The sequence below is a fragment of the Podarcis vaucheri genome (genome assembly GCF_965113315.1).
Source record: "Podarcis vaucheri genome assembly, chromosome: 9".
In the NCBI taxonomy this organism is placed as follows: domain Eukaryota; kingdom Metazoa; phylum Chordata; class Lepidosauria; order Squamata; family Lacertidae; genus Podarcis; species Podarcis vaucheri.
The window spans coordinates 66,389,432-66,416,115 of record NC_138767.1 but is presented as its reverse complement, the minus strand read 5'-3'; the positions used below and the strand labels follow the sequence as shown (position 1 = coordinate 66,416,115).

The window sequence follows — 26,684 nt, the reverse complement described above, 5'->3', positions numbered from 1 at the left end:
TAATCGCCTTCGGGGACACACACACACACACACAGCCAGCAGCCAACCTTTGTGCTCACCTTTGAACTGGGGAGGAAAAGGGGGATGAAGTTCAGCGCTGCTTTCGCTGCATTGGGACGGCAAGGAAGAAGCAAGGGAGCGAGCGAGAGACTGCAATCTCATTTGTGAATCGCTCTCCCTAGTGCTGCAGCCTCCGATTGCTCTAACACATGCAGTGTAAATGCAGGTAAGACGCACACGCACACCAACTGCGGATGCAAAAAAACAAACTTGGGACTGTTGTATCGTGTGTGTGTGTGTGCGTGCGCGCTCGCGAGACGGGGGGGGGGGGGAAGAGATCTATCTATGTGCATTCCCCTCCATCCTTGTTGCATTCCGGACGAACATCTCCTGCAGATTTTGTACCATGTTGCTTTGTGACCAATGACCTTGCGCAGAGTTTTGTTTTTTTAAATATACAGTATATTGAAGAAGAACTCTCCTCTCTCTAGAAGGACCTGAACATTGGAGGCGATCTCTTAAAGATGGATTTAGGCGCTATCCTGACAACCAAAGGGGATTTCTTGAGAACTGATCTGTAATACAAGGCAGAGGAAGCAATCCTCCCAAATATCTATACAGCTGTCGCATCACTGGAGACTGGGCATATTTTTTCCCCCTCTCTTTATTTTGGGGCTATTTTTACTCTTCCCCCATTCCATCTTTAGCTAAGAGGATTTGGAGGCTGCCTTGTCTTTTTCCTTTCCGCCGGACACCAGCGCTCTCTGAATGAAGCAATTTACATTCCACCCGCCCTCCCACCCCTTCGTCGGCGTGTGTATGCGGAGTGGAGGGGGGAGAGAGAAACAGAAGAGCTAATTCCACGGCGGTGGCAAACGGCTAGGAAGAGGCAGGCAGGCAAGCAGGCAGAGAGGAAAGAGTGCGAATTGAACTGGACTGGAGTAAAAAAGAAGGCGGCGGGGGAGGAGTTGGTTGCATCAAATCCCTCGCTGCTGCTGCTGCTGCTCTTGCTTTTCTTGCAAACCTTGCAAAGTGATTACAGTGCCATCGGAGGGGGTGGAGGAGAAGGAGGAGGAGGAAGAGGCGGAACTCCCCCCCTCCTTCATCCTATCTGCCGAGATGAATCTTTAAAAAAGCAAAATACACTTGCCCGGTGAACTGTGAGTACAGAGCAACTGCAAAAGGAAGGGGGGAACGAGAGGTGGGGAAGAGCCACCAGCCAACCCCAGATCCCCTCCCTCCTCCTCCCCTTCACCCTTTTTTGCGCCAGATGGGATGAGACCCGAAGTTTTCTGCAGAAGCAGGAGGATTTTATAATTGATCACCACCCTCATCACCTCCATCCTTCCCTCCACCCCCCCCACCCCCCGCCAAACGCCGAGGCATCTTCTTGTTGGCTTGCCAAGGGGGGCGTTTATTGGCACGGGTGGGCAGAGGAAGGTGGTGGTGGTGGGGTCTTTCATTGGGTGCTCAAGAAGATGTGGAAGATGCGGACGCTCCTGGGCTTTGTGCAGTGCTGCTACTGCTGCTGCTGCTTCTTGCTCTTGCTGCCGCCTCCGCTTTGGGTCAGCCTGGCGGCGGCTAAGCAAGTGCTGAGATACCGGCTGGCCGAGGAAGGACCTGCCGACATCCGCATCGGCAACGTGGCTTCGGACCTGGGCATCGTGACGGGCTCGGGCGAGGTGACGTTCAGCCTGGAGTCCGGCTCCGACTACCTGAAGATCGACAACATGACGGGCGAGTTGAGCACCACCGAGAGGCGCATCGACCGCGAGAAGCTGCCGCAGTGCCAGATGATCTTCGACGAGAACGAGTGCTTCTTGGACTTCGAGGTGTCCGTGATCGGCCCGTCGCAGAGCTGGGTGGACCTCTTCGAAGGCCGGGTCATCATCCTGGACATCAACGACAACACCCCTACCTTCCCCTCCCCCGTGCTCACCCTTACCGTCGAGGAGAACCGCCCCGTGGGCACCCTCTACCTGCTGCCCACTGCCACCGACAGGGACTTCGGGCGCAACGGCATCGAGCGCTACGAGCTGATCCAAGAGCCCGATGGGGGCCGACGGGGCGGGGGGAGTTCGGCTTCTGCCACCTCCGACAGCGCCCTCTACCCCGGGGGCGGCAAGAGGAGGCAAGAGGCCGACGGCGGGGCCCGGAGCAGCGTGTTTGAGCTGCAGGTGGCGGACACCCCCGATGGCGAGAAGCAGCCCCAGCTGATCGTCAAAGGGGCGCTGGATCGGGAGCAGCGGGACTCGTACGAGCTGACTCTGCGGGTGCGCGACGGCGGAGATCCGGCGCGCTCCTCGCAGGCCATCTTGAGAGTGCTTATCACCGACGTGAACGACAACAGCCCCCGCTTCGAGAAGAGCGTCTACGAGGCCGACCTGGCTGAGAACAGCAGCCCCGGCACCCCGATCCTGCAGCTGAGGGCGGCGGACTCCGACGTCGGGGTGAACGGCCAGATCGAGTACGTCTTCGGGGCAGCCACCGAGTCCGTGCGCCGCCTGCTGCGCCTCGACGAGTCGTCGGGCTGGCTCAGCGTGCTGCACCGCATCGACCGCGAGGAAGTGAACCAGCTCCGCTTCACCGTCATGGCCAGGGACCGCGGGCAGCCCCCCAAGACGGACAAGGCCACGGTGGTGCTCAACATCCGCGACGAGAACGACAACGTGCCCACCATCGACATCCGTAAGATCGGGCGCATCCCGCTGCGCGACGGCGTGGCCAGCGTGGCCGAAGACGTCCTGGTGGACACCCCCATCGCCCTGGTGCAAGTGTCCGACCGGGATCAGGGCGAGAACGGCGTGGTGACCTGCACCGTGGTGGGCGACGTGCCTTTCCAGCTCAAGCCGGCCAGCGAGGGTGAAGGGGAGCCCCAGAACAAGCGCAAGTATTTCCTGCACACCTCGGCGCCTCTGGACTATGAGGCCGTGCGAGACTACAACGTGGTCATCGTGGCCGTGGACTCGGGCAGCCCCAGCCTGTCCAGCAACAACTCCCTGCTGGTGCGCGTCGGGGACACCAACGACAACCCGCCCGTTTTCAGCCAGGCCGTGCTGGAGGTATCCTTCCCGGAGAACAACGCTCCCGGAGAGCGCGTGGCCACGGTGATAGCCACGGACGCCGACAGTGGCAAGAACGCCGAGATTGCCTATTCCCTGGAGCCTTCCCCGCTCTCTGCCGAGTCTCCCGGAGGCCTCTTCACCATCGACCCCGATTCCGGGGACGTGCGCGTCCAGGCCGTTTTGGATCGCGAGCAGAGGGACACCTACGAGTTCCAGGTGACGGCCCGGGACAAAGGGGTCCCGTCGCTGCAGGGCTCCACCACAGTGGTGGTGCGCGTGGCCGACCGCAACGACAACGAGCCGCGCTTCATGCAGGACGTGTTCACCTTCTATGTCAAGGAGAACCTGCAGCCCAACAGCCCAGTGGGCATGGTGACAGTGATGGACGCCGACAAGGGGCGCAACGCGCAGCTCAGCCTCTCCATACAGCCCGGGGACCAAGGGCAAGGCGCGCCGGGCATCTTCTCCATCGAGAACGACACGGGCACCATCTATTCGACGGTCTCGTTCGACCGCGAGCTGCAGACCAGCTACACCTTCAAGGTAAAGGCTGTGGACGGAGGAGAGCCGGCCCGCTCGGCCACGGCCACCGTGTCGCTCTTCGTCATGGATGAGAACGACAACGCGCCCGTGGTCACGTCTCCGGCCAACAGCTCCTACAAGGTGCTGCCGCCGTCCAGCAACGTGCGCTCCGTGGTGACCACGGTGCAGGCCAAAGACGCGGACGCTGGCCAGAACGCGGAGCTGAGCTATAGCATCGTGGGCGGCAACCCGTTCAAGCTGTTCGAGATCGACCCGTCGAGCGGCGTCGTGTCTCTGGTGGGCAAGCTGGCGCCCAAGCACTACGGCCTGCACCGCCTGGTGGTGCAGGTCAACGACAGCGGGCAGCCTCCGCAGTCCACCACGGCGCTGTTGCACGTCTTCGTCAACGAGAGCCTGGCCAACGCCACCGTCGTGGAGAGCCAAGTGGCGCGCAGCCTGCACACGCCGCTGGCGCACGACATCGCCGGCGACCCCAGCTACGAGTTAAGCAAGCAGCGCCTCAGCATCGTCGTGGGCGTGGTGGCCGGCATCATGACCGTGGTCCTGCTCATCCTGGTGGTCGTCATGGCGCGCTACTGCCGCTCCAAGGGCAAGCACGGCGGCTACGAGGCCGGCAAGAAGGACCACGAGGACTTCTTCACGCCGCAGCAGCACGACAAGGCCAAGAAGCCCAAGAAGGACAAGAAAGGCAAGAAGCAAGGCAAGCAGCCCCTCTACAGCAGCATCGTCACGGTCGAGGCTTCCAAGCCCAATGGGCAGCGCTACGACGGCGTCAACGAGAAGCTGTCCGGGGACAGCCCCAGCATGAGCCGCTACCGCTCCGTCAACGGCGGGCCCGGCAGCCCGGATCTGGCCAGGCATTACAAATCCAGCTCACCTTTGCCCACGGTGCAGCTGCACCCGCAGTCCCCCACCGCCGGGAAAAAACACCAGGCCGTCCAGGAACTGCCCCCGGCCAACACCTTCGTAGGCGCTGGGGACAACATCTCCATCGGCTCGGACCACTGCTCCGAGTACAGCTGTCAAGCCAGCAGCAAGTACAGCAAGCAGGTAAGGCGGATGGAGGCATGCAGTGGTGGGAGGGGGTGGGTGGGTGGGTGGGGAGAAGGGTGGAGGGAGCTCACCCCCTTTACACCCTTCATAGCCGTTCACAGGCACAGGCTCGCCTGCTGCTCCTCTCCCACAGGCAGTCAAGCCCCAGCCCACACCTGTTTTACAACCACTCACCGCCAGAATCTGCCTTTAGGATCAGGTGTATATTTTATGAATTAACATTTCCTCAACTAAGAATCACAGGAGCACCAATGCAAACAGAATTCCTGTTCCCAGTGTTAAGGTGCCTTTTAGTATGACGATCCACCCTGGTTGAGAGGATGACAGACAGCCTGTTTGAAAAGCCTTAAGACTAAACTGTTAATCTAGATGAAAGGGATACTTGCACTCAGACACACCTGCTATTACTCCTCCTACACTTACACACACATGCAGCCACTTCTCTAATTTACACCTGTTCTTCCCCTCCCTTTTACAGTCACGCTCACACCTACACACAACAAGCTTCCCAGTGCCTTCCCAGTACCATTAGTCTGAAATAATTAGAACTCTAAAGAACCAAAGTCACTAACACTAATGCTGATTGGAAGAATGGGCATGCATTTATGGTCAAAAATCAACTTCCTTTCTCAACTTTTACATACACCAGCCTTGAGTGGATGGGATAGTTAAAGTCAAGTGTGTTAATAGTAAACGATAATTTCAGCTAAATGATTTTCAGAGGCATAGTCAGACCTGCCATAGCCCTCCCATATTTCACAGCTGTTGAAGGCTCACCACCCATCACACAACTATCTGTCCTAAGAAAGTTTTCCCACAGCCACTATAGTGGCTCTTTCTTTCTTTCCAACACACACACACAGCCAGAAACTTAAATTTCTGCACGCACAATCCCATCTCTTGCATCTAATCCAACATACTCTTATTAAGGAATAGGAATATATGATATATATATATATATATATATATATATATATATATATATCCCAAAATATTCTGGTTCAATGATTTGGAGAGTCATTTTGGAAAATATAGTAAGGATCACTTCATACAGAACAGAGCAATTAACATGCACTGCTGAGCAAAAAAACCCACCTCCTTTTGCTATTCCTGAAATACCCTGCTTATTAGTAGGCCAAGATAATTGAAGTATGAAGAGGAAACTATTAATTTCAGTTAAATGATCATCGGACTGTGCCTTCACACTGTTTGGCAGCACACACACACTGACACACATAATGGAACGAAAGAATTAGCAATGTAGGAAGTCAGAGATGTCTCCAGCCTTCAGTTCCACTCCACCCCCTTTCCCCCTTCTCCCATTTAGTCACACATCCAACTGGCAGAGAGCCATAAATGGACACAGACACACAATTGTGCCTACCTACAATTGCATGTGCACATGTGAGCGCACACAAGGGGGATGGGGCGACACCACACAAGCACACAGAAACACATTCAAAGGCTGCAAAGCAGACAGGGCCAGCTGGAGTGCAAAGCAGCCCATCTACTTGCTGGGTCCATTAGATGCTTTTGAGAGGAATCCCTGAATGAGCATGCAGATCTGAGAATTCCACTGTAGCATCCTCTGCAAGAATGCAATGGATGCTGGAGTGTGCTTCTCAATCTGTGAAATTTAGAGTGGGAGTGGGGATCTATTGGGCTGGTGCTGCAAGTAGCTAAAAGCTCATCAACAAACACAAGAAGCCTCCACTCTGTGGCTCCCCATCCCCACCCCAAGCACCAGTTAAATAGATCAGGTACAGCCACTTGGCCTACCAACAGTGAGAAAATAATGGTATGGATGCCTCTCCGCCTTCACAAGCCGGGAGTTGCAGTCAGGTGAAGGCATTAGGCTCACTAAAATTTCCAAGTCCAGATCCTGAGAATGCTTCCATACCTTTTGTGGATGAAACCTTCTACTTTCCATGAGGAAAGCAGCACCTGTTGATACCACCCCCTTCATACAGGAATACAGGAAGCATGCCAAGATCTTGGCACTAGGAACCCTCTTTCACATATCACTACAGAGGAAGCTACTGCCCGAAAGCAAATGAGCTCTCATCATATGCAGCCCTGCATACAAGTAGATAGTAGCAAGTATCCTGTAGAAGCGAAAGTGAACCCCGTTTCCCAGCTATATTGTCACTCGATCCTCACTCACATGGGCTTGGTTAATCCCAAACAGCTTTTTTTGTTACAAGGTTTTGTTCGCACTGTGGTTACTCTTGGAGAGGAAACTGTTGCAAGCCACTAGAGGTAGACACCCAGCCAAAAACAGGCCCATTGAAGTCTGCTGTACTCTGACACTTTTAACATTGTCAAGGGCTAGGCAGTGAGAAAGAGAACAGTTTACCATTACATGATTTTCTACATAACCAGGGTGTTTTAATCTAATGGCCTCTGTAGTTGTGAGGTTGGAAAGCAACTGACACTAAACACAAATGTTAAGCACACCAATTCTAATAGGACTAATGTAATACATGCATTAAAAAGATGCAAGGAAAGAGAGAATTAACTCTTGCCGAAACACTTTTTTCATTTGTTTGGGAGGGATGCTAAAAACGATCAGGATTAAGATCTATCCCTTCTATCTCTTCCTTACAAATCCATAAGACGCTACTCTACATACAGCCCTACGTGTTCTGTGATACCTTCTAGCAAGTGGAGTTTTGAAATAGGTTACTACAAATGTGCGGCACCTGTACTTTAAGCTTAAAACTTAGATGTGATGCAAGGGACTGATTCTGAATCTGCACCCCTAAAAGAGAAGCACTGTTGAATTTCTCACACTGTGAACCATTCATAGGTATTTGAAAAACAAATTTCCGTGCCTTTGGTTGTGACCTACTGTTATAGCACTATCTATTTTGTTTTGAATTAAGGTGGTTTCTCTCTGCTTTTAGCTTGTTGGGAGGTTGTATGCAAAGCAAACCGTTTAACAGTTAGCGCTGTTAGAGCCAAGCTAGGGTAAATATTGTGTTATCTCAAGCTGCATAGCATCTTGTGTGGAATTCCATTATAGAGAAATGCATGCTGATGAATGCAAATACAGTGCTCGGTCACGAATGCAGACACCCTGGTTAGTGTGACAAAAAGAGTGTGTGTGTTTGCTATCTCATTCTTAAATGTGAAAACTTGGTTCAAAAACCAATTTGATATTGTGGGGTTTGTTAGCTTGCTTCGCTTGGACCTTTTTAATACGCAACCTGGTTTTTTGCATTATGTTGGAGACAATATGATGTATTTTGGTGGAAGCATCTTGCATGAGCTATTTGTAATTTGTGCCAAACAAAAGCAGTTTATGTGAAGAATTTTGTGTTTTCCTCCCCACCAAATACTGAGGAGTGTATAGAAAGATGTAATTCAAAAATGTACGCAGTTTTGCTTCCTACACAGAGCATTTGACCTTTATTTTGTTTTGCCACACTTCAATGTTAGTTTCTCTTAGAACATTTAACTGCAATTTGGAAATCATTGCCTGAACTTATGTTTTTCCTTACACACACACACACACACACACACACACACACTTCTACCAATGTTGAATTATGATGTAAAAGGCAATAGCCTCCCACTCTTTTAGTAGCAATGATAGTAAGATATGGAGTGGTCACTAAATTAATCAGATAGTGATTGCTAAATGGTCATCTTAAAATTATTTAAAAATTGTGAGTAACAGTATTGCTAGCTGTTAATCAGATCAGATTGTGCCAATCATTTAGTGTGTAGAAGAGTACATTGACATGCATTTTTGTGCCAAAACAATTTTGAATTGGATTTTGTTTACTCAAAACATTTTGCCAGAATATGTTTAAGATGCAGGATACTAGAGAAGGCCATTAGAGGAAAGTACGCATTTCACCTCTGAAAGCCAGAAATGGGATGGAACGCCCTTTTGAGTTCTACTTTTGCTTTCTTCTGTTGACTTTAAGAGAACCCAAAAGGGAGCTCTTTATCCAGACAGTACCGGGTGGATAGTTATTTACAGACTTTGCATATATATATATATATATATATATATATATATATATACATATATATATATCCTATTTCAAAGATTGCTTTAAAAGACAACAAGATGTTGGTACTATTGTACGCAATATTCTTGTTCCAATAACATTATTCACATTGTAGCTGTAGTTTTCATTGGGCAGATTCATAAAGGTATGTGCAACTCTTCAGCACACAGATAACTAGCTCTAAAATGCTCTGTTCTCAAGAGTGGATACCAAGGCGAAAGTATGGTGGTTCTAGTTAGTTGCAGTTCCTTCTGAATTCTATCCAGAAGAGCCTATCCCTTAGTTGACGCATTCAAAGTCAAAGTCAAAGCAGAGCTCAGTTCTGGAAAATCATAATAGTCTAAAACATCTTGACAATTAGTGCTTTCCAGAATTGGTTATCACCCAATTCTATATAACACAGAGCAGGAAAATGCCCGATTTGCATAGTAGCAATTTTGGAAATATACTTTACTGAGCGCAGTCCAATCTTGCCTTAATTGTTGGCCACCCAAATTCCATATGAAGAACAACTGCTGATATTCCTGATACAGAGTACAGCTTATGAAAAAGAAACCCATTGTTTTTAAGTTTCCAAAACTTTAATGGAGTTTCAATCAGAGCCCCAGATTTCAATGTCATAGAGCATTTGAGTCAGCAGTTTACTACCAAATATCTTGAGGGCAGGTTCGATCAGCTGCCCTCCCTTATTGTAGTAAAAGTTCTTCAATGCCCCTATAGTTTTCTGTGCTTTGACTTTCCCTGCCTCCATATGACACTTTCAATAAAAGGTTTAATTAAAGAGTACACTCAGGTATCTAAATGAACAAGTTTGTTCTATAGTCTTCGGATCCAAGCACCATCTATACCGAGGGCTGAGGCTGCTAAAAATCGCAATCTTGACCTTAGAGTAATTTATAGATTTTTTTTGTTTACTGAACAAGTGCTGAACACCTCCAAGAGATTTTTGAAGCCCAATAGGAAAGGAGAGGAGCACCAAACAATATAATAATAATAATAATAATAATAATAATAATAATAATAATAATAATAATAATAAGCCACCCATCTGACTGGGTTGCCCCAGCCACTCTGTGTGGCTTCCAGCAAATTATAAAACCACAGTAACACATCACACATTAAATAACATTGCAGTTCTGCAATATTGAGGCATAGGGGGTGAAGTAGAACACACACACACACACACACACAGTGTTGTGAAGTGCAATGCAGAATAAAAACAGCCATTGAAAGCTGACTTGATTCTCAATGACATTTTCTTATCCCCCCCCCATTTTGCATAATGAGCCTAACAGGTGGGGAGTTATATAAATAGTATGTGAACTTTGCAGTCCTCAAAGAATGCCATTTGAGCACTGGTTGATTTATCAGTCACAGCTTTTACATCTTCACAAATACTTAACCAGATGGCATTAATGTTCATCACCTTGTTGAAAAAGAATGTGTGTGTGTATGTGTTTCTAATACATCATCTATTGTCTAGGTGTATTAATCATCTCCTAAGTATGGACTTGAAGTATGGAAAAGAAAGAGACTCCTGGTTTTTTTAGCTGACACTTGTATGCTTTACTCGGCCCACAAAGTAACATTTGTTTCATATGGGTGATTATAACACTTCTTTGACTGTAGATCAAAGGGCAATCCAAGCAGTGCTTATGTTGAAGTACCATGAATGAGATACATTAATGTAATTAGAATCAGTAATTGATACTATTCAGTGACTGCAACATTGTTGTCAGGAAGTCCAGTCTCAGGTTACAGGACTGTATTACTTGGTGAAGAGAGATGACTGCATCTGTGAGATCTTTGAGTGACATCTCTCCTCCTCCTCCTCCTCCTTCAACAAACCAGCCTATAATTTGAGTAGCCCAACATACGCATCCTTCATGATCCTAAAGGCATTGTCCTCAATCCAGAGAAAGTTATTTGCACTCAAATTTTGTTTTGAAATCCGTGGGACTTTGGGATTAAACCCAGAGGAAATATCCATACCCACTGCCTTGTGGAACATCTTCAGGAGAAGAAAGGGCTAAGGATTAAACCCTACACAAATTGGTATGGAGTCTCTAAGAAAGTTGCATGCTGTCTTTTCTATGCCTCCTTTGAGCAACTCATGTAGCCAAGCTGGTGCTAAATGCTGAATGGACCACATCAGCCAGGGCAAGAGGGGAGTCTTGTCATCCGGGCAGCCCAGGACTTCCATATACAATGCCCAGGTTTGCACCCTGGAAACGTCACTAGGCAGTTTATCTTCACTCCCAGAGGTGCAGTCCATTGTCTCTCGAGACAGATGGGTGCCAACAACTGCATAAAACATTTCATCCTTCTAGGAGCAGCCAGAAGAGAGGGTGGCTGCCACATACCATGCTATATACTATATATTTGGATGCTGATGGGATAGGGCAGGATCGTGGTGTGGCGGGGGCTGTTTAAATACATTGTCAAAGTCAATTCAGCCTTCCCACCAGTTTGCCCCAACCTCACAGACCTCACCTCTCTACTACTCCCTCAGTGTCCTGATGTGCAGGAGTGCTGGTGCTCCTGAGAGGTCAGGTTTGCAACAATGCTCCTTTCAATTGGTCACCTGCATTTACACACACACACACACACACACACACACACCCCAAGCCTGTACACAGTTATAAATGATGCTTTAGAATGATTTTGCGTTTAGTAGACTTTTCTACAACAAAATGGTGCAATCCCTATGCAAATGTGTTTGATACCAGGATACCAGGCACAAACTTCATCTTATTCTCAAGGGTGCTATTATTTAAATAAGTTTAGAATGCAAAATTGCACATGCTGAGGTTTGTTTGCTTGTTTGTTTTTAAGTCAGGATTGGCAAACTTCTGCTTTTTCGCTGTAACTTCTCAGTAACGCAGAAGCCATTGTAATGCATGGAATTGCAGTGGAGGAAGTAGACAAATGTTTATGGTGTGCTTCATGAGTGAAATCATACACCTGGCTATCAAAAGGAGGTCCCTGGAAGACCATTAAGTTCAGGCTCTGAAATTACCTAGCTGTACCACTGAGAGTGTTGCCCCCTTCTCAGAGAAAAGAATCCCAGTGAGGACTTGGTTGGAGGTGATTGGCATTGTTGCTTTTTCATTTTGGTCCTTGTAAAATGCTCAACCATGTAGACTATTTGGACTCCCAAGGATCAATATAAACAGGAATTATTAAAATGTCTGACATGTAGCAGTGGTTGCAAATTTATGCAGTGTTCTTTGTATTCCCCTTTGCTTTCATAATTCAATAGGGTAATGAAATATACAAGGTGGCATTTTTTGTATAGTTCTTTCACTGCATTTATCACAAGGATTTGCAGGTGGTAACCTCCACTACTTTTGTCTGGAGAATTGACTCATTGGTTTTTTTATTTGCTTATCATCCTCACCCAATTTTCTTGCCACTATACATGCAACCAGGCTATGGTCTTAATGGTTCTTTCCCCCGCTTTCTCCCCCAAAACAGATGCCACCTTCCATTTCCTTAAAAAAGGCACAGTAAGCCTTTATGAACTGTATCATCTCTGCTTGGAGTGCATTGTTGCCTAGCTGTTTATTATCTTTTATGACTGACTCAGACACTTTTGCTATTTGGAAAACATCCTTCGTATGGAAGGAGAATGTTATCGTGTCTGTAGGGCTGCAAAGCTTCACTTCTGTAAGAATGCAATTTGCCAAAAAGAAGAAGAAGAAATAAATAGAAAATTCTTTTTAGAATCTGCTTGGTATGTTGTTTGGTTAGTTTATTCGGTTTATCATATACCAAGCTAACTCTTGCATGGCGAGGATACGGCTATCCTACATTCAAACAATGTTATTGTTTATTAAGAAAGGAAAAGAGGTCTATTCCTCCATCAATATGCATTTGGAATCTCCACTGATGTGAATAGGAGCTAATCTCAGCATTAGAAGGAGAATCAGAGTTCAAAAACAGAGCTAAACTTTCCAGGCATAGTTTTCCTTCATGCAACATATATACATATAGCTGTGTACCAAGAATAAGAACAAAAGCAATAATTGCAAGACGTTTCAAAAAATTGGTCATGGCATCTGCCTTGAATAATCTTCTCAAAAGCATTTAAAGTACTAGATTTAATTTACAATGGGACTAAAGAAGGCTTACTTTAAGGACGCAAACTTTAAGAGATTTTATGGGTGACATTGTTTGCAGAGTCACCAAAACTGAAGCCTAAGCCACTCTGGCTAGCGATGCCATTTCACATTTCGGTAGGAAGAACAATGAAGTTTGCATGTGAATTTGCAGGTTTAAAGGTGCGCTCAGTAAATATTAAATTGCAAAACAAGCCGAGTATTTAATTAGCATTTTTGAGGAGTGGCATGTTTATAACTCAATTGCAACTATAGCTTTGCTGCTAACTATGTCTTTGCCTTGCTGCTCTAAGGGACAACCCAGTCCATGCTCCATGCAGCCCTTCCGTGTGTGTGTGTGGGGGGGGATATACAAAGAGAGGAGGTTGGAAGGAGTTGTGCATACACCAGCAGCATGTGAGGGATGGAGAGGGACGGTGTTTGTTTTTATTAGTTCAGGGAAAACATGTTTAAATGGATTATTCAGAAAGATATCTAACCAGTGTACATAATAATATAATTATAAAAAATAAGCAAAACTTTAAAAATACACAAAATAATTATCAGTGAAAGAGATTATATATATAATACGTCTGGGTAAAGGTAAAGGTAAAGGTAAAGGGACCCCTGACCATTAGGTCCAGTCGTGACCGACTCTGGGGTTGTGGTGCTCATCTCGCTTTATTGGCCAAGGGAGCCGGTGTACAGCTTCCGGGTCATGTGGACAGCATGACTAAGCCACTTCTGGTGAACCAGAGCAGCACACGGAACATCGTTTACCTTCCTGCTGGAGCGGTACCTATTTATCTATTTGTACTTCATCTGGGTAGGCTTACTGAAATTAAAAATAAATAAATCATGAGGCTCCTAATCTCAGGGTCATGGGTTAGTGCCCCAGGTTGGGCACTAACCCTGCAATACAGGGAGTTGAACTAAATGACCTTCACGGTCCCTTCCAACTGTACAAATCTAGGATTCTAGGATTAGTGATGCCACACTAAAACATATCTCAATTCCCAGCAAACATGGAGTGCATGTTATCTGGCATATGTACTAACAGTGCAAGTTCCACCGACTGAAGCTGTCAAATGGGGCAAGACAATGCCTCAAATAATGTGGTGTGTAGACCAAGTGAGTTGTTAAGAAATATAGATGCTCACCTAAGGTTAACAGATTTTTTTCAGTGAATCCGGGGACACTTTTCAACTTCCTACTAAATAGATGGATTTTGTCAGGGGACTGATTTGTAAATCCAGGGACTGTCCCCGGGAAACAGGGACGTCTGGTAACCTGATGCTCACTGGGAGTCAGCCTGTGGTGAACCTTTGATGTCATCCAGTAAGACCTAACTCCATCCCACTGAAATCAATGGGGCTTAAAATAGGATAGCTTAACATTGCCTGATTTGTGCTCAAAGTCTGGGAACCGTTTTACTATACAACTATAATGAAGTTTATGTAAATTATCCATTACTAAAAATTATGCTTGACCTGAATGCTTTTTTGTAAGACTTGGTGTGCCGCCTTACTCTGCTCTCAGTACTCCTGCTGTCTGTTGACAGTTTGGCTAGTTAATTTTATGGCAGGCAGTTCTGTGACCTGAAATAAAATCTTGGCTGCTTTAAAGTTTATCTCATAAAATGTAGTGGGGTGTTATCTCACCATACAGGTTTTTTTTTTTTTTCCAAAACGAAAACAACACGTGGCTCTTTTGCATGTGATAGGTGTAAACCAGTAAAACCAAAGGACAGGGGTTTATGCTGGTATGGAATGTATACCTATGCATGTCTACCCAGACGTAAGTTCTATTGAGTTCAGTGGAACTTACACCCAGGTAACTGAGTACATAGGAATGCCATTGCAATCCACTATACATGCTTGATTGGGCGTCAGTCCCATTTAAGCAAATGGGACTTATATCTCAATAGATATGTATAGAGAATCTAATTTAGATTGAACACTTGAATTTAGTATGCACTGATGTAAGTGCCCAGTCCTTCCAGCTATACATGGCCTGCCCTGATCCATGTCCTGATCTTTTTAATCAACAACAAAAGCCTGGGGAGGGCAAGTGGAGAGGATTGCAGGGGCAGCATTGAGTAGCAACCACTCATTTTTTTACATAAAATTAAAACTTCACTGTTTTAAATGGTGTACTTGACATGCTATATTCCAGGTGATTGATTTCAGGACATTGGGTGCATGTGTACAAGCACATTAATGACTTATGTCTATTGTTTTTACACCCCCCCTTTTCTTCTTTTTAAACATATAATACTAGTGTTTTGTACTGGATTGAAGTTTCCCTGAATTCTTGAATTTATTTGCAATTTCTTCAAGGCATTCTGCTTTTTTTTGTCTGTGTTATTTTTGTGTGGGTAGCTGGATTCTAATATTCATCAGTTCCCCCCCCCATGAGCTTGAGCTTGTGATACCATCAATAGTTTCTTAGATTTTCAAATGTGTCCTGAGCCCCAGAGGTGTGGAGACTCCTGGAATAGTCTTGCACTTTAATTTCTATCAGTAGGTTTGATGGTAGTCTGCTGGTTCATTTAATAAAAATTGCATTCTTATTATGGAGCATTTTACATATTTGATGCTCCTTAGGTGTGATATTCTCTTTTCTTCTGGAGATGTATTTTATGTTTCTTTTTTATACAAGTGATATAATAATAATAATAATAATAATAATAATAATAATAATAATATATCAGTTATATAACACTCCTGAAATGTTTGAGGTGTTTTTCATGCACCATCTCAGTAATCTTTGCAAGAACCTGTGAGGTAGTTCAGAACTATAATCCTCAAATGGTAGACTTCAGGTTCAGGCTGAAGGAATCAAATATTGCTCATCCCATATAAGATGTGGTTTCAACCAGGGGGCTTTTCAGAACATACTGTTAGCAATTACATTGCACTTGCTTTCCAAAAGTTATGGGCATGGATGTCAAAATTTGACTTTGAAAGTGATGTATTGCAGAACTGTATTATGACTGCATATACCAGCCTTTCTTCTGATACCCTAATTAGCAAGCCATATATTGAATTGTGATGTGTTTTGCATTTTTCTCCCGCGTTTGGAAAACCGAATGCTGTGATGATGCAGGTGAAATTTGTGGTGAATTATACCATAAATGGATGTACTATGTTTCAATAGGGCTGTATTTATTATGAGTTTCTGCGAAACCTAGCCATAATTTGATATGTAGTGTCTATCATCAGGCTGATATATCCTTTCACATTCTTTAATAGCTGGGTGTGTAACCGTCCTAAGCCAAATTATTTAGATTTAAGAAGCACGAGGCTGTTGTTGTTGCTTATTCGTATAGTCGTGTCTGACTCTTCGTGGACCAGAGCATGCCAGGCACTCCTGACCCCATGGACCAGAGCATGCCAGGCACTCCTGTCTTCCACTGCCTCCCGCAATTTGGTCAAACTCATGCTGGTAGCTTCGAGAACACTATCCAACCATCTCACCCTCTGTTGTCCCCTTCTCCTTGTGCCCTCCATCTTTCCCAGCATCAGGTTCTTTTCCAGGGAGTCTTCTCTTCTCATGAGGTGGCCAAAGTACTGGAGTCTCAGCTTCACGATCTGTCCTTCCAGTGAGCACTCAGGGCTGATTTCCTTCAGAATGGATAGGTTTGATCTTCTTGCAGTCCATGGGACTCTCAAGAGTCTCCTCAAACACCATAATTCAAAAGCATCCAGTCTTTGGCGATCAGCCTTCTTTATGGTCCAGCTCTCACTTCCATCCATCACTACTGGGAAAAACATAGCTTTAACTATACGGACCTTTGTTGGCAAGGTGATGTCTCTGCTTTTTAAGATGCTTTTAAGCACGAGGCTACCATCCCTCATTTGATGTTTGCCTCTTACAGCACCTATTTATTATGGTTGTTGTATCCATACTGCCTGATCCCAGTAGCTATCTGGTGTGGTGATTTCCAAGGTCTACTGCTGGCCTCCGGGGACACATGTCTTTTCTATGTAGTTCTGTAATTCCGAAGATTGTGGTTTGGCATGGGACTTGATCTTGTAGCAATATAATAGCTAATGCACTGCATAATTAATGTAAGAATTGTCCCTTACTTGGAAGTAAGTTCCTGAAAAAATCAATTAGCCTTTCTTCCAAAGAACATGAAGTTTGAACTGGAATGTTCTAATACTTCCAGCTGATTTCAGTGGGAGTGAAATGCTTTGGCTTAACTGAGTTGTGCATCAATTTATAACAATGGGCCTTTCTTTTCTATGTAAAGTTAGCTTAATCCCCCCCCTCATCTTTTTTGTTATATTTCTCTCTCTTTCTCTTTTGGAAATGGGAAAATGAAAAAAAAAAAGAGAGAGAGAGAGGACAAAGCCTTTTGGAAAGTGAATATTGTCCCCTTATGATACCACATTTCAGAGAATGGAAGCATTGCATTAGAACTTGCATTTTGTAAAGATCTGAAGTGGTATCACTAAAACTAGTCTTAATTATAATCTGTTCTAGTAAAGTAATACCTAGAAAGAATAATAAAGGCTTACTATTGTATGAAATAGCACGATGTCTCTGTTCAACTGTAGGGTTACAAGAATGACTCTGATTTTAATACAAGAGTCTGAGTGGCAGCTTAATTTCTATTGACCATATAATTTCCTTAAAGGTGACTTGCAAACTCAAAATTACACAGTTCAGGTTAGTTCACTAATATGCACTGAGTGCCCCCCCCAATAAATAGCATATAAAGGACAATCAGCATTACTGTCTAGAGTCTTTATTACCTTCATCCATCTAGTCACTGTTTGTTCCTATCTTCTTCTGCCAGATTGTACTCAGATGTGCACTGCAAATCCTTGCTGTTTTCCTCAACAGAATTGTATTGTTATTCTGCATTATATTATTAGGGCACAATATTTCCTATTACCATTGACAGCTGGCAAATCTCAGATGATGCCAGCTAGAATCCAGTTCATAGCTAGAAGCCTTTGAAACCACCTATCCACCCCTAACTCCAGATAAGGCGCATAAGAACTTCCTTGCAGGTGTAAACCAAAGCCCACCATCATGTTTTCAACAGTAGCCAACTAGGCGCTTCTATATAGTTAACAGCTGTTAATCTCTGATCTAGTAACATCCTCCATTAATCTTCGTCCGTTAATGTATTTCAGTTTTTTTTAAAAGAAAACTTCAGATCTGAGGTTGTTAATATGGAAAGTATCAAATTCCACCTGAAGTTGCAAAATACATTCCAACCAATCAATCCAATGTTTTCCTCTCCAGCACACCTGTGGAGACAAATATCCAGATTCAAGATGCATTACGTTGCCTGTTTGGGAAACATGTGACTAAGCAGAATTTTATGACTAGGTTCAAGTCTCCTGGCTTGCTGTTACTGCATTTGGCAATGTCAAAGATGACTTCCCATAGTTGAAAGTGAGCATATATCCTTCAGAACCGCCCCCCCACTCCTGAAATATTCCCACCTAAATGACAATCCTATTAAGTTAGAGTGTGTGGACTTTATTACTGACTTCATGGACACAATCAGCAGAAATATTGTTGCTCAGAATCTCATTGCTTGATGTAAATCACCATGAGCACACAGACTGACCCTATTATGCTACCATGGATGTTGAAGTTAATTACTGACATGGGAACAGTGTAAATCATCTGCTATATTTATGCCCCCCCCATTTATTTGTTGCTGCTTTAAACACAAACAGAATAATTTTTGTTTCTTGCCATCTCTCTACCTTCATCCGTGGTAAGTGACACACATCTAGATTTGTGCAAAAATGTTTCTAATGCACCTAATTGGTTAAAATGACATGAGCTTTGTGTGTCTTAACAGTGAGAAATGATCCCCATCCCTCTCCTTTCTTAATCTGAGGGGGGGGGGAGGACTTGAACACTCAATTACTTTCTAATTACGTTAGAACTGCCTTACCAGGGAGAGGAAGAGAGAGAGAACTCGAATGGATTCCTTTGAAAGTATTTATTTCATTCTGAAATCATTTGTGGAAGCACGTTTGCAGGGAATAATTGCATTGGAAACTGAAAGACCTCTCTTTAACCACAGGCCACTAGATGCTCAGCCAGTGAACCTCAGCCCTGATCTTAGGTGATAACTGTCTGATAGATTTAGCCAGCTCATTCATAAGGCTTCTCTGAGGGCAGTTCACACAGCTTTGCTCCTCTTGACGGCCACTTGAAGAAAGGCTAAAGTTTGCATTGTCGCTTATGTTTACCAATAACCTGCTGCATACTAATTTCCTTTCCTTTCCACATCCCCCTCTTCCAGAGGTCTCCTAGTAGGTTAGATTTTATTCTAAACACACACACACACACACACACACACACACACACACAATATACAATAATAAAAAACCCAACCCAACCCAATGAACCAATTAATTACAATTAATAAAGAACCAGAAGTCTAATCCAACTAAATGTCAGCCCTCAATCATCTCCTAAAAAGGCATATGCCTTTATCACTTGGAAGGTGTTGACTGTCTTTCTACAGGCCTGGAGTGAGTTAGCCATGCAAGTCTTTCTTACCAAAGAGTTCCACAAGGAACATGATACAGTGGTATCTCAGTTTATGAACAGTCCTGTTTATGAGCTACAGTATTCAGTTTACGAACTCCGCAAAACCAGAAGTAGTGTTACGGTTTGTGAACTTTACCTTGGTCTATGAACGGAAGCCGGACGGTGGAAGGGCACTGGCGGTGGGAGGCCTCAGGGAAAGCACGCCTCGGTTTAAGAAAGGATTTGGTTTAAGAACGGACTTCAGGAACAGATTAAGTTCGTAAACCGAGGTACCACTGTACTACTGAAACCTACATTTACTCCTGCTGCCTATAGCGACAATGGCCTCATTATTTTCATTATTAAAATATTATTGTGCAGAGCTACAGCATCACAAAGCAACATAAAACCAAGAGCAGGGCAAAATACAAAGGTATAAATCCTGCATTAGCAAGCATGCAGAACACCTTAAGAAGCAGTTCTGTAACATCCATTGCAATTAGGATCTCTGTTAAAGGCAGCATTGAAGAATAAGGGCTTCAATGCTCACCTAAACAGCTGTACGGATGGGGAAAGGTGGAAAAAAAATAACTCCACAGTTCTGGAACCAGCAGGAAGCCTCGATGCCTTGTTCCCATCATCTAACTGGTAGGGACTTGTGATTCTTAGTATACAGGCAAGATTATAGGGCTGAAAGCAGCAGAAGTGGACCTTGCTGCCATGAGGCTACTGTTGCAGCTCTAACCTACTGGTGTGTCAAGGAGAAAGCGAGGTTAGAACTTTTGATGCTGTGCTTGCTCTGTGCATGGCATTCTTCATATGGCTGCAGATTCATTTGTGGGACTGCCCACACAAAATGGTAGTGCGCAAACACCCAAATGAGAACTGGACCCCAAAGTGGGGGCTCTGATACTTCCATCTGGTCTTGGGAAATAACCTGGTCATCTGAGCCACTGACTCAAAATTGTTGCCTTCACTTTTCAGAGCATATTTTGCTGCATGAATAATGACTCAGGTTGAACATTTAACACAGAAATCCAGCATATTTTTATAGGAACACTGTGTGCTAAATTTAGAGCATAATCTTTACTCGCCTCACATCAACCATATAGAACAACCGACCTCCTAAAATATGCCAGTAACCTTCCTCGTGAATTAATGCTTCAGAAATATAAAAGGATGGGCTAAAGATTCACTCCATCAAATGTTTCTAAATGGCTTTATGTATTTGTAAGACTTTATGATCTACTATTGATGCAAATTACCAAGGATAAAAGAAAATCCATCTGTTATCAAAGAAAAAAATAAATGAAATAAGTCCTAGGATTTGAAAGACTTAGCATTAGGAACTAGGAATTTGTACGTTGTGATGGGTTTATAGTAATTGACAGGATAAAAGACTTCTTTTTGTCATTCACAAAGTTATTTTTATTCAACCTAAATGGAAAATGACGACACTGCAATAGCCTCTCATGTAATATATATTATTTCAGTTACATTTTTTATTTTCCTTTAGAATTACTTGATTCCTAATTTGACCTGCAACATAACTGGCTTTATTAGTTTTGCTATTATTACACTTACATGTTAATAAAATTGTCTGCAGCTAAATAAACAGCATTTCATTGAAAGACATATGTATCCAATCTACAGGGTATCAGATTACTGGCACAAGAACAGATCTAAGTCTGGTGCCTTCAATCTGAAATTAATTGGACCCTGATAATGGGTTGCCTGCAGGCAATTTGTTCTCAGTATCTTGATAGAATTTCTACCCCCCCTTCTGTTAATGATAAATCAGATGGGGCTATACTATTGTGCGGTTACTACAGTGGACCTTTCTTTTTTCCAAGTGTGTGTGAAATTTCCCCCCGGGCAGCTTTAACTTCTTTCTTTAGTAACCACAGGACACACCACACTTGGCATTTTTTAAAGAAAGAAATATTATTTTCAGCAATTGTACTATATAAATATAAAGCTTGGATCCAGAGTTCCCATAAGTGGAAGAAGAAGAAGAAGAAGAAGAAGAAGAAGAAGAAGAAGAAGAGAAGTAAAAATTCTTGAACCCTGCCCATCTGAATGGGTTGCCCCTGCCACTTTGGGCAGCTTCCAACAGAATATAAAAGGACACAACAAAATATATAGCAATCCTTCTACAAGACATTCCCATGGGGGTGGGGGTGTCATTATTTTTTACTGATTCCTCCTGCCCCTGCAGCACCCTATGAACCCTGAAAATATGCTGCAAAAGGTTGGGGGACGTTTTGGAACACCGTGGGACCTCAAGGGGCCACATGGGAAAAGCGTATTGGTTCAAATGGACTCCCTCTACCTTCTCCAAGTGAATGCTCTTTTGGATTGCCGTCGTTTCTACAAGCAGAAAGATCCCTTCTGTTCCTCCAAGACCAGGACTGAACTCGACCCATAATCTTTTGCACCGATAAACAGCTGCTGAACATTTTTATGGCACTTTAAGAATACACATTGAAGCACAACCTTGTTCAACTTCAGCATAAATCTGTGAGATTTCATAGAACATGAAACCACCACATGGATGTGAGTTTAGACCATAGGTCAAAGTTAAAGTGGAGCTTACATGCAGATCTGATCAGTCTCATACACCTAAAGAAGCTATCAGTGGAATCTTCTCCTTGATTAGCATTTGCCTTTCTTTTATACTCCCTAAAGTGTTTGCAGGACATTTTCAGTCTCTTCTTTTATGGTGTCCAGCAGCCATTGCCTCTAGCACCCATTCACAAAAGCCAACATAGACTGAGTTAGTAATGAGGTTGGGTGGGGGATATTTTGCTGATATCAACCCATGCCAGGCTAGTTGTTGCTTAATCCACCTAGTTTGGCTTTTCGATTGCCACTGCTTGAGCTAGAACGCTAAAAGTCATTGGCCAAAACCCCAATCTGGGCCAAATTCAGCGTGTGGTGTTGGCACAGGACAAGCTTGGCCTGGACCGACACAGTTGTAAGTTAATAGATAATTCCACTCCACCAGCTCAACATGATGATTATATGAAAAGGCCCTTAAGATGTCCACAGTGAAACACAGCCATCTTTCAAAAGTCACACTTCTCTGAATTTTGCAGTGCAGTCATCCAACCACTGTTTACTAAAATGCACATATGGGGGGATGCATTCAAAAGAACATGCTACTGATAATAACACACAGTAATGTATTATACTGGAAATTGCCTGCAAAAACATCTACATTAATTAAAACTGCGTACAAATATAGGCCTATTAGGAAACACTTGCACTAAAATACTGAAGAATGTTCATGAAGATTTTGAAAAAGAGTAATTGCAAATTGATGCAGAAATGTGGAGAACTGAGTTTAAGAATGGGGAAAAAATGAGAAATTGAGAGTATTTAAACTGATGGATCTTTCCATCTTCAGTCCACAGTGAACTCTTGTGACTTCTTGTTCAGCTCAGCAACAGAAGTCACAGCTGTAGAAAACAAAATTCACACACACACACACACACACACTTATTTCTATTCCTCTTTTTCTTTTGCTCTTGGCCTTTTTAACGTTCTTTTACTGTGTTTTGTTTTAAATTAGATAGCAAGGCCTTTGAGGCAGGGGCCATAAATAATGTTTTCCATTCCAAGATTTTTAAAGCAAGATCTTAAAGATCTTTTTAGCAAGGAAGGCCTGTATAGTTCCTAGTAAAATCAGCTCCTGTTGCTGCCTGGGGACTGCAACTGCTATTGCAATAATTAGAATAATTCCCCAAATGAGATGCTTACACAAGTACGCATTGCCAAGTGTGTGGCATAGGTGGTTTTATACGAGATCACAGGAGGCAGAAATAAATGGCAGTAGAAGAACTAGGGGAGAACGGAAGCAATAAATCTTCAAATTCTTATGTGTTCCATGTAATATTGGGTTTGCAATCCATTATCCTTCAGTTTGATTTCAAATGTACTACAGGCCTGCAGGCAAAATTTGACAGGTTCCACTCACAAAATAAATAAACAAGCATAATGTGAAAACACGTTTTCTTATCTCTCTAGCACCTACCTCTTTAGACCTTTCTCCCAACTTATCTTCCCCTTTGGCTCTTCCATTTGCCCTCATGCCTCTTCTCTGCTTCCTTTTCTAACCCTTCTTTCCCAACCTGCCTTCATTTGGTCTACTGCCTTTTCATCTTCCTGCCTTCTGGTTTCCTAGACTCAGTAACCCTCTGTTTTGCACACTCCTCTGTCTGTCCCCTAAATCCCTAGCATCTGACCAGCACAACTAATGACAGCCAGAAAAGATCTAGAGGCCCATCTCTTGCCCTCCATCTGTGACTTTAGGGTAACCTAGCCAGCCAATCACTTCATAATACCAGGTTAGAAGAGGATCTGCATCTTCCCAGCTCCATGTAAGCAACACTTCACTTTTCCACTCAAGTGGGTGGGAAGTATTCACTGTCACAAATAATGAATAGCAAGAGCACCCAATCTACACTGCGAGGAAGTGATAAAAACACATGCTTATGAGTGTTTGAGATTTCACAGCTATTAATTTTGAACTTTTTGATTGCAGTCGTGTTCTACAAGAGTTGGTGCTGTGAGGGCACCAGGGCTCTGTAAGAAGCGAGAGATTATGACAACATGCATTTATCATTGTGCAGCTGGCTGCGCTTGGCCTAAGAGGTGCCCAAATGTATTTCCACTTCTCTTCGTTTGTAAAACCCTTAAACAATCCAAAGAATTATTAAAATGTTGTCAGACAGTGGCTCATATACTGCGCACGGACTGCTTCCTGAAGGATTCTTGCATGCATTATTAATATGAGAAATTCCATTTTATGCTCTCGAGAGCAGTACATATGTACTTTGGAGACGTGCAAATCGACAGTATATTTTGGGATGTAGCATTACATAATTTTGTTTTCATTATATGAGAGGGAAACACACATACACACTCCATAAAGTGTCTTTGTAGAAGGGGAGGCAGGTTGAATTGTCAGGGCTTTCTGCACGGTTGTTAGAGAATAACACCCTGAAGATCCCAGGCCCCTGGGAGATTAGACTGGCCTCGACCAGAGCCAGGGCCTTTTCGGCCGTGGCCCCGGCCTGGTGGAACGCTCTCTCACAAGAAACCAGGACCCTGTGGGATTTGGCATCTCTCCGCAGGGCCTGCAAGATGGAGCTGTTCCACCAGGTCTTTGGTCGGGGTTCAGTCTGATTCTTTTCTTTCTGTATAAGAACAAGCATTAAAGAGGCCTCCTAGCCCGCTCACAGGTCCTTTATAAGACCAGTGGTAGCAGTTGTCCCTGGAGGATATTAACCACTCTCAATTTTACCCATGGACTGCCATCTGTCCAGATTTTAATTTGCTCTGAACTAATTTTAAGATGTATTTTAATTAATTGATTGCCTGTTTTATGTTCTAATGTTCTTTCTATACTGTGTTAGTTTTATGATGTTAGCTGCCCTGAGCGCGGCTCCGGCTGGGGAGGGCAGGGTACAAATAATAATAATAATAATAATAATAATAATAATAATAATAATAATAATAAAAGGTACCTCTGTGGGATGTGGGTGGTGCTGTGGTCCAAACCACTGAGCCTAGGGCTTGCCGTTTGGTAGGTCAGCTGTTCGAATCCCCGAGACGAGGTGAGCTCCCGATGCTCAGTCCCTGCTCCTGTCAACCTAGCAGTTCGAAACCACATCAAAGTGCAAGTAGATTAATAGGTACCACTCTGGTGGGAAGGTAAACAGTGTTCTCGTGTGCTGCTCTGCTTTTGCTAGAAGCGGCTTAGTCATGCTGGCCACATGACCCGGAAAAACTGTGGACAAACATCGGCTCCCTCGGCCAGTAAAGCGAGATGAGCGCCGCGCCGCAAACCCCAGAGTTGTTTGTGAATGGACTTAACTGTCAGGGGTCATTTACCTTTACCTTTACCTTTACCTCTGTATGAGGCTTCAGACATGGAACTTGCCACATTTCCCTACAGTTTAAGCATGAGGATGAGATAAAGTCAAATCTCTTCATATGCAACATAATGATTTGTGGACTGTGCTGTATGGATATATATATGGAATCATACTGCTTTGCTTTCATACATAAATTAGGGACAGCACAGCACAGATTGCTTTAGTGTTTTGAGTAACCATTTAACATTTGGGAACTGAAAAGGGGTATGGAGAGAATAGGCCACACATCTAGGGTAGCAACAGATGTTGCCACAGCTGCATCACTAGCCTGCGTCGTTTGAGCAATACATCACCTTGGGTTGTGGGCTGGGTTTTCCACCCATAGCGGAATCTGGGTGGTGCACCACCTGGGTGGCAATGCCATTGTGTTATATAACATGGGTGTTGTTTATGCCACTCGGCAAGGGAGAGGAGGAAACACATTTGAAAGCTTGAAGCCACTGTTGAATAAGACCTGAATTCTGAAATCCTGACTTCCATATGTTTATGATAATCATGCAGCTGGCTGAATTCTATGTGTATTTGCAGCTAATACTCAATCCTACTTTAATACAGTAACACACAATGAAGTAAAGTGCTATTTGCTTTACTCAACGTATATACAGAACCATCTTTCCCTGCATGATGGAAAAACACTTGGACGTAGTGTTGTCTCTGTAGGGCTCAACAAAGCCTGTTTTCTCCCCAGCTTTCATTTAGCGGCTGAATGAGTAGCTTAGCCAAGAATGGAGGAAGAGATAGATTGGGGAATATGAGAGAAACACACATATCTCTCATTCCCATTCATGGTCACTGTACACTGAGCAGGAGATCAAAAAGGGGGCTCCTAACATGAACTCCGTACACAGGGAAGGATTGTGTACATACATTATAAAATTCCTTGATGGAGGAAGGTTTAAGAATCCATCCCATCAAACAATAGGAGAAATGGAACTGCATCACCTCTTCATCTCCTGTACTGAAGGACTTGTAACTTCTGGCTTCTCCTGTCCTTGGCACCTTTCCTTTCCAGATCATCATTATAAGAATCCCATGAACAAGAGCTAGTGCCTGTGTTTACTCCCCATCTCCTCTCTCCTCTCTCCCTATCCCTTTTCTTTTTGTTTCATGCTTCTTATACTGTAAGGCAGAGGATAAGAACTGTCTCACCACGAAGTGCTTCAGAAGCCTTTGTTTGGATGGAAAGTGGGCCAAGAATGCTTTAAATAAATATCATTTATTATTATTATTTATTAAATTTGTATAACACCCTTTACCTGAAGATTACAGGGAGGTTCACAATATGAGAACACAAAATACATATAAATAAGTTGCCACTCTGATCCTAAGACTTCTCTCTACCGTAGAAAACTGAACTACTTTTTTCCTTCCCTCTGGAAAACTTTACTGTTTGAGTTCTAATGTTTGTATCTATAAAAGAGAAGGGAGGAAAAAAAACACAGTTCA

General features: G+C 44.1%; 1 protein-coding gene across 6 annotated transcripts in view; it reads left to right on the top strand.

The window, feature by feature from the left end:
* Positions 1-1,326: 1,326 nt before the first annotated feature.
* Positions 1,327-26,684, top strand: part of PCDH7 (protocadherin 7) — a 408,384-nt gene continuing 383,026 nt past the window's right edge. For all 6 annotated transcript variants that reach the window (XM_082238063.1, XM_082238062.1, XM_082238061.1 and 3 more), the window contains exon 1: positions 1,327-4,658. In XM_082238063.1, coding sequence (XP_082094189.1) covers positions 1,479-4,658 — 3,180 coding nt within the window. In that variant the 5' untranslated portion in view covers positions 1,327-1,478. The remainder of the gene's footprint in view (positions 4,659-26,684) is intronic.